The sequence below is a fragment of the Aquarana catesbeiana genome, linkage group LG02, assembly GCF_042186555.1.
Source record: "Aquarana catesbeiana isolate 2022-GZ linkage group LG02, ASM4218655v1, whole genome shotgun sequence".
Lineage (NCBI taxonomy): Eukaryota > Metazoa > Chordata > Amphibia > Anura > Ranidae > Aquarana > Aquarana catesbeiana.
The window spans coordinates 178,931,864-178,946,915 of NC_133325.1; the positions used below are offsets into that span (position 1 = coordinate 178,931,864).

A 15,052-nucleotide genomic window follows, 5' to 3' on the forward strand; every position below is an offset into this window, starting at 1 on the left:
CTTGGACGGGGGCAAGTCTCCTCATCTATTCTCACACGACTCACGCTACGATCATTTCATTACTCACATTTGTAGCCTGACACGTTTTCAGGTTTCAAAGGCCTGAGTTCTCGTTGTTAATTTGCCTGATACCCCTCAGGTTACTCAGCCTGGTAATTTCACGAAGCTGACACGTTTTCAGTCCTGCTCAAATGTTCCTTTGTCATTTCACATAGAAAAAAAAAAAGAGGGGGGGGGGCGGGGGCAGCCGGTTGGTCAAAGGTAGGTGATGGGTACGGTTGATTTATTTTTCTTGGCTTACGACAATGTTGTTCTTGGTTTTATGCAGGTCATGTCACAGGCAGCGGACATTAAGGACTTTGCATCCATCCCTCTTTCTCCGGCTGGGGGTTCGGAACATGGTAGCACACCCTCCTTAAGAACCTGGACCATCCCAAGACTCATGGCTGAACTGCAGCACAGGGGTATTTCATACCCGGCTTAAGCGAGCAAGGCTGAGCTGTTCAGGTTACTGTTCCCCTGTGCTTCAGGCTCTAGCGCGGAGCAAGTTACCCTTCAGACTGTCGCCTCATCTCTCTCTCAAATTCACGCTACCCTGAGTTCCCTGGCAACTTCCTGCCAAGAATTACATGCTTGGGTTGAGGTTTTGGAGAATTAGCCGAACCCAGTGTCAAGATCGTCTACCACTCCAGGGACATCAGCAGGTCCCGGGACCCCGTTGGTACCAAGCCCTGTACCCATAGGCCCAGGTAATAGCATGGGTGTTCCTCCCATTACCCCGGCACATTTTATTCCCGTGAACATCAGGAAGGACATTCTGGAGGGCAAAGATGTTAATTTAGCATTCCTGTCACTAGCTGCCCATGATGTTGCCGATAATAGATCATCCGCTTGCAGTGGTAGTTAAGACCAGGGATCATAGGCTCAGCCGCAAGCTCTCCATCCCAGAGATTGTCCTGGCTTTTAGCTTGTTCAGAGACGTCATTTGCTCTATGAGTCCACTCAGGAGGGAAGAGCTGGACCTTTACCTTTTATACAGTGGTAGAATTAGGTCAGAAGTATGGGGGTCACATTTTTACGACTGTTATCCTTCATTTTCTGCCAAGGCCGCAGCCTGTTTTGCTCAATACCAAGTGGTGACGGTTTGGAGTAACATAGACATGGAATTGTTTTGCCGGCATTTCTCTGGGCTTAGATCACCAGTTTGTGCTACTTGCCAATCATCCACTCATACTGCTTATTGGTGCCCCAATTTGGAACTCCCTGCGCTACCAGGGATATCCAGGGCTTCAGTCAATGCACTCCCTACCGCAGTCCATCCTGCACCTTGTGACAACTTAGGCTGGCCCATTCATTTTCTAGGCAAATAACAGATCTGCAACAATTTCAACCTTGGTTCATGTAATTATAGCCAGTTCTGTCTTTTACATATCTGTACCAGTTGTTTCAGGGCTCATCCCAAGTTGGCCTGTACACTGAGATAGAACAAGTCCATGTGACTAAGTCGCATTAAAGTGCATTTTTTTAGTCACCATGGTTGAGCAAATTTTTGGTGGAAGGGTTCACTGAGGGGTTCCAAACTGGGTTTGTTTCCTTGCCACTAGGCACTTTTGAGTGTCGGAATCTGAGGTCATCTGCCACAGACGTAGAGACAGTGAATTTGTTACTTCAGTTTGAAATCAAGAAGGGTTTCATCATTGGTCCTTTTCCAACATCACCTTCCTGGGTTTGGAGGGTCAACCCCTTGGGCTTTTTCCAATAAATTAAGGTTAAATTATGACTTGTCAGTTCGCAATTTAACTCTGTGATTCCATCAGAGGTGTTTTTACTCAAGTATGCATCAGTGGATCAAGCAATACAACGTATCATTGGGGTAGGTGAGGGGCACTTGGCTGTCCAAAGCTGACATCGCGGACGCCTTTAAACTTCTTCCAATTCTGCCATCACTCTGGCAGTGGCATGGCATTAAGTGGAGGGGATTTTATTATCTTGTCACCAAACTTACCTTTGGCGATAATGCTGCATACAGACGATCAGAATTTCCGACAACCAAACCGTGGATTTTTTCCGACAGATGTTGGCTGAAACTTGTCTTGCATATACACAGTCGCACAAATGTTGTCAGAAATGCCGAACACCGAGAACGCGGTGACGTTACAACACGTACGAGGAGCCGAGAAAAATTAAGTTCAATAGCCAGTGCTGCTCTTCTGCTTGATTCTGAGCATGCATGGAATTTTGTATGTCGTAATTGTGTACATACGATCAGAATTTAGGACAACAGATTTTGTTGTCGGAAAATTTGAGAACCAGCTTTCAAATTTTGTTGGTCGGAAATTCCGACAAAAAATGTCCGATGGAGCCTACACATGGTAGGAATTTCCTACAAGCTCACATCGAACATTTGTTGTTGGAAATTCCAATTGTCTGTACGCGACATTAGAGTAGCCCCTGGCTGTTTGTTTCTCACAAGCACTCAGCTGGATCCTCACACACACAGAGAATTGTTATCCGCTATTTGGATGATTTTCTCCTCATTGAGAGTGGTGAACAGGCCCCTGCCAACCTTCACAAACTGACATCAGTTTTTGCGGCATTGGACATCCGACTGGCAGTTAGGAAATGGAAGACCCAGTTACTAAACTTACTTTCCTGGGGTCATGCTTGCCACATAGTCCATGCAGGCCAGTCTTCCTACAGACAAACTGGTAAGGATCAGAGAACGCATACATGCGTTCACAATCTCCCTAGCCTGTACCAGGGTTGAATTACAGTCTCTGCCGGGTATGCTGAATTTTGCGATGAGGATTATTCCCCAGGGGAGGTCTTTCATTTCTAGGTTATTGGCTTTGTTACCTTCAGTCCCTGACTCTGATTCTTGTGTCAAGCTAGATCCTTCCGCTTTGTCGGATTTACACATGTGGAAGAAGTTCCTTCAACATTGGAATCGTGTTACTATGTTTATGCCTGCAGAGTCAGGATTTTCCCCTCAGGTTTCTACAGATGCAGCAGCCACAAAGGGCTGTGCGGCCATTTTTGCCTCACACTGGTTGGTGGGGCCTTGGCCGGATGAGGTTATGTCTATTTCGGGGTTCACAGAGACATCAGCTTTGTCTGAAATCTACCTCATAGTTGTGGCCACACAGGTGTGGGGTCATTTGTGGGCAGGTCAGACTGCGTTGTTTTCCACAGATAATCAAGCCACATCAGAAATTGTCAACAAGGGCAGATCCAGGTCTTTACTTATCATTTGTGCATAGGCTCATTTGGCTGTCCCTCCAATTTAACCTCCGCATACACTGCAGGTTCATCAGTGGTGTAGAGAATGTAGCGGCAGATGCTCTGTCCCAGTTTAATTACCCATTGTTTTTCCGTCAGGTCTCCATTCCCACATTTTCTTCAACTAATGATGGACTAGATACCCACTGGGCCGTCACAGCAGCCTTGATTGACAAATCGTTGTCGGTGAACACCAGGAAGGGCCTACGTCACAGCCTGGAATGTTTTCCAGGCCTGTCAGTCACGGTATCCTAGGTTTGATGGCTACAGCATTCAGTATTTACTAGCTTTCACTGCCTTTTGCCACTCTCAGCTTAAACTGACCCATGGTACCATTAGGACATATCTAGCAGGCAGCACTTTTTGTCTTTACGGGACCCCAACAGGCCGTCCATTTTTTCGGCACACCCCACCAAGGCTATCCTGAAAGGGATTAAGAAGAGTAGCCCTCCTGCTGTAGCTAGCAGGCTTCCCATCACAGGTGACATATTTCGGAAAATGTCCGATTTATTTGCCAGGTCTCCCTTTGGGTTGCTACCTAGCTTAATGCTCAAGGCAGCAATCTGTCTGGCCTTTTATGGTTTCTTGAGGCATGGGGAGTTTACATGTTCTGGGCCAGGATCCAGTATACTTTTGGCCAATCAGCTGGTCAGGTACCCCTGACTACTTTCAGTTGCGTCTGCATATTTGCAAGAAGCAGCAGACGGGAGTCGGCACTGATATTAGATTTTTCAAGACCAACAATGCATGGTGCCTGGTTTTGGTCTTAGGCCAGCTCGTGAGGGCTACAGCAGACAGGCCTAGGAATAGTCCATATTGCCTTTCCCTAGTGCTTCCCTCTTTACAGCTCAGTTCATGCATCATTGCCGCACCCTACTGTCCAATTTGGGTTTGGACCCCAAGGCTTATTGTGGCCATTCTTTCAGAATTGGGGCAGCTTCCACGGCTTCTCGCCAAGGGGTCCCTGTTCATGTGATCAAAAAATTAGGCAGATGGAAGTCATCATGCTTCTCTATATATATCCCGGATGCTCTAGTCAAGATGTCACAGGCTTTTGTTGTTTTGACTGATTGTTACATTTTAGTTTTGCAATAAATCTTTGATAGCTTCATCCTACTGTCTTTATTTTTGCCCCCTTTTAGGCATACTGACCATGTGACCATGGCATACCCCAGGTCAATTCTCAGTTTCTTCTTCCTTTCCTAAAACAATCCACAAGGAGACTCTGAGTACAAGTGTAAGGCTGACCGCAGGTCAGCCTGTGTTTGTAGGAGGAGTCGGGCTGCATAAAGCCTGCCCTTCGTCTCTCCTTCCCTGTCAACGGTGGCTCACATATCCCACTCACCCTTTCCCTTTCTTTCTTTTACTTTCCATTTCAATTTTATACTTGGGTATGCCCCCTTTTAGGCATACTGACCACATGACCATGGCACACCCCAGGTCAATTCTCAGTTTCTTCTTCCTTTCCTAAAACAATCCACAAGTAGACTCTGAGTACAAATAAAGAGAGTAAATCTACCTATCATGAAAAAATGGCTTTGGATACACCTTAAATCAATGTGTTTAAATGATCAACTCTTTTTTTCCCATTTAATTGCAGCAACGGTACCAAGAAAACCCACATCAACTTGCAGAACAGATCCGTAATATTCTGCAGCTGGAGAAAAATATTCTCTTAGAAGCCCAAGAAATGGAGGTTTGTTGTTTAATATTGTAGAAAAACTCAGGATCACTGCTAATCATGTGCGTGTTTTATTTATTTTATCTTGGTAGCCAGAAAAGTGGAATAGTTCTTTTTAAAGATATGATCTGTAGTGCTGTCATGATATATGACCCATCTTTTCAACTCTACAAAACTAAGCTTATTTTGTGGAGAATTGTTATTGTACATCTTTAATGTCCACCACAACCAGTTAATCCCGTTTCAACCTGTTTTTCTTTAACCCCCCTGGCGGTATTCCCGAGTCTGGCTCGGGGTGGATTTTACATACCAAAAGCGGTATCCCCGAGCCAGACTCGGGCTTGCATCGCAGGATCCAGGAAGAGATTACTTACCTTGTCCCCTGGTTCCTGCGATGTCTCCCCGCTGTGATCGGCGAGCCGCTGTGTCTCGCTCGATTCACAGTGCCGAGCTCCGTTCCCTGCGAGCGTTGCGACGCACGGGGACGGAGTTCGGCGGTAAATTCAAAAGTGAAACACATAGTATAGATACAGCATACTGTAATCTTACAGATTACAGTACTGTATCAAATAATGACACATCCCCTTTGTCCCTAGTGGTCTGCCCAGTGTCCTGCATGCAGTTTTATATATATAAAACTGTTCTTTCTGCCAGGAAACTGGAGATTGTCCATAGCAACCAAAACTGTCTCTTTACATCAAAAGTGGTTTTAGACCAGCTAGAAAAAAGCGATAATAAATTATAATCACTTGCAGAATTGAGCGATAGTGATTTGTGGGGAGATCCGTCATCAAACACTAAAAGTAATAAAAGCTAAAATTCTGCAACTGTGCAAATTTCAGTGTTTTTGATTTGATTACATTATTATATAATTTTTATTATTATTATATTATTATTTGTTATAATTATTTATAGTTATTTATTATATTATAATTTTTTATTTCGTTTTTCAAACTTTATCATACCCGGGATGTCTACTAGACTCTTGTTTGGACAGATTTAAGTGAACTATTCCTAAGAATTACAGGCCTACAATATGAAACGCCATATTTCTGTGCAAAATAATTGTACCGCTTTCAGCACCTAAAATCTGAAATAATCATACCGCCAGGGAGGTTAAAATGGGATGATAATTTCTGTAGGCAACAGTGCAGTTTTTTCCCCCAAGTTTTACATTTTTTTCAGACCCAACATTTGCTGTTTTTTAGCAGAAGACTGTGGCATACAAAGAGAAACCACTAAAAGTAGAGATAAAATTGTGCTGATTCCAAATAGAAATTGTACTGCTGTGTTTATGTATATATTTATATTGTTTTGATAATCTGATTATATACAGATAGCCATTAAATTACTATTTTCTAAAGGTAAACGCCACACAGAACCGATATCTATTGTTGGTAGGGATGCACCGAATGGAAATTTTGGTACGGAAAATGCAGGATTCAGTTAGCCGAAAATGACAGTTTTTAAAAAATATTATATTTTTATATATATAATTGTATTATATTCGACTTTTTTAATTAATATCATCAATTTAAATTAATATGAGTTTATTTTGGCCATTATTGGCACCTTTAGTGCAAGAAAAGCTCAAGTAAAATGCAGTCTGCAGTATCTAACCATCTCTTGTATCACGTCCTCAGTCTCTAACCATCTCTTGTATCATGTCCTCAGTCTCTAACCATCTCTTGTATCATGTCCTCAGTCTCTAACCATCTCTTGTATCATGTCCTCAGTCTCTAACCATCTCTTGTATCATGTCCTCAGTCATCTCTTGTATCATGTCCTCAGTCTCTAACCATCTCTTGTATCATGTCCTCAGTCTCTAACCATCTCTTGTATCATGTCCTCAGTGTCTAACCATCTGTTGTATCATGTCCTCAGTCTCTAACCATCTCTTGTATCATGTCCTCAGTCATCTCTTGTATCATGTCCTCAGTCTCTAACCATCTCTTGTATCATTACTTACTTAAACACACTACTAATAGTATTAGCGAAATTTCCATTCGGTGCACCTCTAGCAGACATGATACAGGAGATTGTCAGAGACTGCAGACATGATACAAGAGATCAATGCAGCCTCATCGGTGCCTGTCAGAAGCAGCCTCATCGGTGCCTGTCAGATGCAGCCTCATCGGTGCCTGTCAGATGCAGCCTCACCGGTGCTTGTCAGATGCAGCCTCACCGGTGCTTGTCAGATGCAGCCTCACCGGTGCCTGTCAGATGCAGCCTCACCGGTGCCTGTCAGATGCAGCCTCACCGGTGCCTGTCAGATGCAGCCTCACCGGTGCCTGTCAGATGCAGCCTCACCGGTGCCTGTCAGATGCAGCCTCACCGGTGCCTGTCAGATGCAGCCTCACCGGTGCCTGTCAGATGCAGCCTCACCGGTGCCTGTCAGATGCAGCCTCACCGGTGCCTGTCAGATGCAGCCTCACCGGTGCCTGTCAGATGCAGCCTCACCGGTGCCTGTCAGATGCAGCCTCACCGGTGCCTGTCAGATGCAGCCTCACCGGTGCCTGTCAGATGTAGCCTCACCAGTGCCTGTCAGATGCAGCCACACCAGTGCCTGTCAGATGCAGCCTCACCAGTGCCTGTCAGATGCAGCCTCACCAGTGCCTGTTAGATGCAGCCAACCAGTGCTTGTTAGATGCAGCCTACCAGTGCCTGTTAGATGCAGCCTTGCCAGTGACTGTTAACTGCAACCTACCAGTGCCTGTTAGATGTAGCCTCACTAATGCCTGTTAAATGCAGCCCACCGGTGCCTGTTAGATGCAGCCCACCGGTGCCTGTTAGATGCAGCCCACCGGTGCCGGTTATATGCAGCCCGCCGGTGCCAGTTATATGCAGCCTTGCCAGTGATTGTTATATACAGCCTTGCCAGTGCATGTTAGATGCAGCCTACTGGTGCCGGTTATATGCAACCTTGCCAGTGCATGTTAGATGCAGTCTCCTATGAAACCTCACACTGATTCAATGTCCCGGCATTGGATCAGTGTGCTGTCTATCACAGGAGGCCGGACATTGTTACTGCGGCTGCCCCGTACAGCTCCGTGACACAGGGAGATCGCGGCTCTGCATAGGGAGGAGGGAGGGGAGGACTGAGCTGCCATGATGACGCCCCCGCAATGTGCTGCACTGGGGCAGATCCCACCCCCTTTTCAGTGCAATTATCTGCACCTTTTCTTCTTTTGGCCTAATGCCGAAAACACAGTTTTTAGCCAATATGTTTCAGCGGACGAAATTTCGGTTCAGTACCCCAACCTGACCAATGTCCAATGGATTGTGTTGACTTGTGCTTCGGATAGATCCTCACTTTTCCAAAAACTTTGCAGGACCTGACTCCTAGCTTGAAGTACCCATCCCTGTTGGATGTTGGATAAGGCCTTGCCTGTGGACAGTTCTCATGACAGATGGCATGCGCTCTGCAGATCCGGCGTATCCTGCCAGAACATGCCAGAATGAAGGGCTCCCGCGCATGTGTGTGTGAGTACTACATGTTCCAGGCCTATCCGTCGCCTCATCCTAGGCGTGAAGAATTGCTAGATGGGCTTCCTAAGTCATCAGTGACTGGACCCAGGGCAATGGACTTTGCACCACAAAGTGTCCCAAGTGCCCTGCCTGTAGTGCGGGACACCAGACATGGAGTCCAGGTTCAGCTTCAAATATCATCAAAATATCATTTGTTTCAGTAATTAAATTAAAAAGTGAAACTCATATATTGTATATAGATGCGTTACACACAGAATGATATATTTCAAGCATTTCTTTTTTTATCTTGTTGATTATGGCTTACGGCTAGTGAAAACCCATAATTCAGTATTTCAGAAAACTAGAATATTACATAAGGCCAAAAAAAAAAAAAAAAGGATTTTTAATACAGAAGTGTTGGCTTACTGAAAAGTATGTCTATGTATGGTATAAATACTATGCCAATACTTGGTTGGGGCTTCTTATGCATGAATTACTGCGTCAGTGCGGCGTGGCATTGAGGCAATCAGCCTGTGGTATTGCTGAGGTGTTATGGAAGCCCAGGTTGCTTTGATAGCAGCCAAAAGTTTGTATGCATTGTTAGGTCTGGTGTCTCTCTTCTTCCTCTTGACAATACGCCACAGGGGTTTAGGTCAGGAGAGTTTGCTGGCCAATCAAGCACAGTGATACCTTGATCATTCAACCAGGTATTGGTACTTTTGGCAGTGTGGGCAGTTGCCTAGTCCTGCTGGAAAATTAAATTAGCATCCCCATAAAACTGGTCAGCAGAGGGATGCTTGAAGTGCTCTAGAATTTCTTGGTAGAGGGCTGCGCTGACTTTGGACTTGATAAAACACCAGCAGATAACATGGCTCCCTAAATCATCACGGACTGTGGAAAATGTTGCACTTGATTTGGGAATCAAGGTCCCAGAGTCAGAGGAAGAGTGGAGATACACAGAATCCAACTTGCATGAGGTCCAGTGTGAAGTTTCCACAGTCAGTGATGATTTGGGGAGCCATGTCATCTGTCATCTACTGGTGTTGGTCCACTGCATTTTATCAAGTCCAAAGTCAGCGCAGCCCTCTACCAATCTGTGGGGTATTGTCAAGAGGAAGATAGAAGAGACACCAGACCCAACAATGCAGACGAGCTGAAGGCCGATAGGAGCCCGACCAAGTATTGGTATAGTGTGTACTATACTGTACATGGACATTTTCAGTAAGCCAACATTTCTTTATTAAAAATCCTTTTTTTATAGGTCTTATGTAATATTCTAATTTTCTGAGATACTGAATTTTAGGTTTTCACTAGCTGTAAGCCATATTCATCAAAATTAAAAAAAGAAATGCTTGAACTATATCACTCGGTGTGTAACATCTATATAAAATATGAGTTTCACTTTTTAAATTTAATTACTGAAATAAATTAACTTTTTGATGATATTCAGGCTTTTTGAGATGCACATGTACAGTATGTTGCCAGGTCTAGGGGACCCTGAGGCCTATGCAGTGAATGCTCTAGTGACTTTGTGGGTGTGGTTGGTTCCCTTTGCTCTACGTTTTCCTCTTCTACAGCTCCTCCATGGTCTGCTCTACAGCATCATGTCGGAGAGAGTTTCAGTGATCTTCATTGCAAAATACTGTCCCAGGACCTTGCAACATTCGGATATACTCAAGCTCCTGGTGGACTGTGCTTGAGCCCTTCCAGATCACCCAAACCTCCTGACTCAGAGGCTGGTCAACAATCCCACTTTACAATCGCTTGCTTTATCAGCCCGACACTTGAGGCCTTTCAGATTACCCCTTGAGACGCACTCTGTCTTTCTTACAGTCTGGTCCAGTATCTGGCTTTGATTACCATCAAGGGACAAGTTTCAGCCTTGGCCTTGGTTAAAGCTTTTTTTGCAGGTGTTGCCCCCATTGCTCCCTCTGTGTATTATCTGGTATTTTTGTGGGACCTTAACCTAGAGCTCTCTGCCCTTTTGAGCCTATTAAAGATACTTCTTTGCCTGTCTTTACTCACAAAGTCTCTTTTTCTGTGTTTTCACCCCTATGCGGCAAGTATCTGAGCTACTGGCCTTGTCCAGCTAGGAGCCTTTCTGAGTGTTGCTTAAGAATAAGGTTTTTCTGTTTTCTACCCAAGGTGCTTTCCACTCTCCACCTTTGCAAGGACATTGTTCTTTCTACCTTATGTCCTGCTCTGAAACATCCCAAGATGGTTCCTGTTCATTATTTGGACATAGTATGTTCCATGAGGGTCTCCTCTTAACTACAGTTTTACTTTAAGTGACCCGATTTCTTTCCAGCCTTTCCCAGGGATCCTGCAAGAGAATCCCTGCCTCTTGCTCTACCTTTGCTAAGTGGATTAGGCTGGTCACGCTTCAAACCTGTGGTCTGTAAGATGGAGTCCCTTTTTTCCTGTTAAGACGCACTCTTCTAGGTCTGCAGGTACTTCATGGGCATCAGTATCTCAGATTGCAATGTTTCGCACATGATCTTCTTTTTCCGCGTTTGTTAAGTTTACCTGGTGAATGCTCAGTCCTGCTTGGCAAGCATGGCTGTTCATGATTCAAGCCGCTCTTTGAGGTTAGGGTTCTCAGCCTGTATTATATGAGAAAGAAAACTGGGTTTTTACTTACCTTTAGAATCTGTTTCTTAGAGTACAGTGCAGGACACAGGACCCTTCCCTCTGTCTGTATATCCTCTCATTACTTGCTAAAACTTAGAATTGATGGCATCGGGAGGGGTTATATGGGGGTTCTTACAGCTTTGTTTGCCAGTGCCCAATCATCTGAAGATAGATGCATATAACCCATTCATCTAAGACTATGCCTGTGTCCTGTAATAAATTCCAAGGAACAATTTTAAAGGTAAGTAAAAAAAATCCTGGTTTTTGTTGCATACATTTGTCAATACATGTAAAGTCACATTGCCGTGTCAAGGCACCTCTGCAATTTATGGCCCCTAGCTCAATTCGGAGTTCCCAACTATTGGATAAACTAAGAGCAGGCTCACCTGGATTCAGCCTGCTTTGACATTCGCACTCACATTCATAGCACTGTTGTGTTTTCAGTCTTGAAAACCTCAGACTGACTCAGTTTTTAAATAAATAATGGCAAGTTTTCATGGGAGAATTTCTTTACAGTGTACCAAATGGTGAATGTGTTATTTACAGTGTGTGACCATCTGTTTCTGAATTTACATAAGCCTTATTACAAAAAAAATAAAAATATTAGTAGAGCCTGTAGGTTAAAAAGATCTTAGAGAAACACGTTGAAACTGATGGTCTTTGTGGTCCTCATTACAGACTCAAAATGGGCAACAGGTGCAAGTACCAATGGAGACAGAACAGCAATATGAAATTGAGCAACGAGTTAGTAAAGTAAAACAACAAATCCAGGTGAGTAACCTTAATTCTTTTGAGTGCAATTGTTAACATGTATGGCTCACAAATTATAAGCATATACTGTAGCTTCATGTATAGCCAGTCATTCCTGGAAATATCTTTGCAGTTTGAGTTTTGCACAATGGGCTGCACTATCAAGGTCATAGGTTTTGACAAATGAGATTGCTGCAATTTGGTCATATTTAGCCTTTGCTTGTTTCCCACTTGCATTCTACTGATCACCATTTTGTTCACTTCTCCTTTTGAACACTAAACCATTTTATTGTTAAAGTGGTTGTAAACACATATGAAAAAAAACAAAAAAACCTGCAGGACAAAGGCATAATGAGCTAGTATACATCGCACACTAGCTCATTATGAAATACTTACCTTAGATTGAAGCTGTTGCAGCGATCTCCGTACACCGATGTGACCTGCGACATGTCTCCCGGAGTTATTTCTGGGTTAGTGGGCTCCAGCGCTGTGATTGGCCGGAGCCTCGATAACGTCACAGCACATGCCCTTTAGAATTTACACGATCGAGCCGTTTCTTCAGTGCGCATGCATATATGGTAAATATCTCCTAAACCGCGCAGGTTTAGGAGATATTTACAGTACCTACAGGTAAGCCTTATTATATTACCTGTGGACAGTACCTACAGGTAAGCCTTATTATATTACCTGTGGGTACAAGTGGTGTAACAGGGTTTAATAACCAATTTAAACTGGCATTTACACCATGTTGTCCTCTGGCATTTACTGGATTCTAAAGAAAGAGGAAATTTAAAGTTGAACCTCACCATGGTGCATGGCACTGTGATCAGGAAAGTGCCCAAATGCTGCTAGAGCTAAATATGTATACTTAAAGCTGAACCAGCCTTACCTTCAGTCTTGCCCAGTTGTACAGGGCCCTCTCTTTACCTTGTCACAGTGTGCAGCAAGTTAGATAGCGCCTGCCTCATTTTTTGAATGAAGGCCATCTAGCATCACTTTCATTAACTGGATTTCAGTTCTTTCAATCCTAGAGGCTCACGATCAAATGTAGGCATTACATAGGGCAGTCTGCATGCAAATGCAGCTTGCCTAGGAACTCCTCCTCCTCAAAATTGGCATTTTAATGTTTGCATAACACCTCCAAAAGGCTAGCCAACTGCTTGCATCTTTGCTGAGCGTCCTTAAGGGGAGTATTAAGGCAGGGTGCTGGGATGTTCTCAGGAAGCCCCTCTATTAATTGCCTGCATTGCAGAGAGAACCAGTGAGGATGTCGCTGAGTCTAAAATAAGTTCTGTTTTGGAAATGGAGCCCGAGGCGGTTGGCTTCTGACTGGGAGCGTTCAGAGATGAGGGGGAGGCCATCCATTCGTGGCCCCCCCCTCGCGATCGCTCCCAGCCAGTGAGAATCTTCCCCTGCCTCTGTATAGTACACAGAGGCAGAGGAAGTGATGTCATCTCTCCTCGGCTCAGTATTTTCCGTTCTGGCGCCGAGGAGAGAAGACATCCGAGTGAGTTTCACCAACACACACACACAGTAGAACATGCCAGGCATACTTTACACCCCCCGATTCCCCCCCCCCCCGTCACACTGACACCAAGCAGTTTTTTTTTTTTTTTTTTCTGATTACTGCATTGGTGTCAGTTTGTGACAGTTAGTGTGGTAGGGCAGTTAGTGTTAGCCCCCTTTAGGTCTAGGGTACCCCCTAACCCCCCCTAATAAAGTTTTAACCCCTTGATCACCCCCCGTCGCCAGTGTCGCTAAGCGATCGTTTTTCTGATTGCTGTATTAGTGTCACTGGTGACGCTAGTTAGGGAGGTAAATATTTAGGTTCGCCGTCAGCGTTTTATAGCATCAGGGACCCCCATATACTATCTAATAAATGTTTTAACCCCTTGATTGCCCCCTAGTTAACCCTTTCACCACTGATCACCGTATAACTGTTACGGGTGACGCTGATTAGCTAGTTTATTTTTTATAGTGTCAGGGCACCCACCGTTTATTACCGAATAAAGGTTTAGCCCTCTGATCGCCTGGCGGTGATATGCGTCGCCCCAGGCAGCGTCAGATTAGCGCCAATACCGCTAACACCCACGCACGCAGTATATGCCTCCCATAGTGGTATAGTATCTATACGGATCAATATCTGATCCGATCAGATGTATACTAGTGTCCCCAGCAGTTTAGGGTTCCCAAAAACGCAGTGTTAGCGGGATCAGCCCAGATACCTGCTAGCACCTGCTTTTTGCCCCTCCGCCCGGCCCAGCCCACCCAAGTGCAGTATCGATCGATCACTGTCACTTACAAAACACTAAAGGCATAACTACAGCGTTCGCAGAGTCAGGCCTGATCCCTGCGATTGCTAACAGTTTTTTTGGTAGCATTTTGATGAAGTGGCAAGCACCAGCCCCAGGCAGCGTCAGGTTAGCGCCAGTACCGCTAACACCCACGCACGCACCGTACACCTCCCTTAGTGGTATAGTATCTGAACGGATCAATATCTGATCCGATCAGATCTATACTAGCGTCCCCAGCAGTTTAGGGTTCCCAAAAACGCAGTGTTAGCGGGATCAGCCCAGATACCTGCTAGCACCTGCGTTTTGCCCCTCTGCCTGGCCCAGCCCACCCAAGTGCAGTATCGATCGATCACTGACACTTACAAAACACTAAACGCATAACTGCAGCGTTCGCAGAGTCAGGCCTGATCCCTGCGATCGCTAACAGTTTTTTTGGTAGCGTTTTGGTGAACTGGCAAGCGCCAGCGGCTTAGTACACCCCGGTCGTAGTCAAACCAGCACTGCAGTAACACTTGGTGACGTGGCAAGTCCCATAAGTGCAGTTCCAGCTGGTGAGGTGGCAAGCACAAGTAGTGTCCCGCTGCCACCAAGAAGAAGACAAACACAGGCCCGTCGTGCCCATAGTGCCCTTCCTGCTGCTTTCGCCAATCCTAATTGGGAACCCACCACTTCTGCAGTACCCGTACTTCCCCCATTCACATCCCCAACCAAATGCAGTCGGCTGCATGAGAGGCATTTTTATGTCCTCCCGAGTACCCCTCCCCAACGAACCCCCCCAAAAAAGATGTCGTGTCTGCAGCAAGCGCGGATATAGGCGTGACACCCGCTATTATTTTCCCTCCTGTCCTGACAATCCTGGTCTTTGCATTGGTGAATGTTTTGAACGCTACCATGCACTAGTTATTAGCGTAGCGTACAGCATTGCACAAACTAGGCACACTTTCACAGG

The 15,052-nt window shown here is 45.1% G+C and overlaps 1 protein-coding gene across 6 annotated transcripts in view; it reads left to right on the top strand.

The window, feature by feature from the left end:
• Window positions 1-15,052, top strand: part of STAT2 (signal transducer and activator of transcription 2) — a 174,062-nt gene that overhangs the window by 47,176 nt on the left and 111,834 nt on the right. For all 6 annotated transcript variants that reach the window (XM_073613933.1, XM_073613937.1, XM_073613936.1 and 3 more), the window contains 2 exons: window positions 4,880-4,975; window positions 11,738-11,830. In XM_073613933.1, the coding sequence (XP_073470034.1) occupies window positions 4,880-4,975; window positions 11,738-11,830 (189 nt within the window). The remainder of the gene's footprint in view (window positions 1-4,879; window positions 4,976-11,737; window positions 11,831-15,052) is intronic.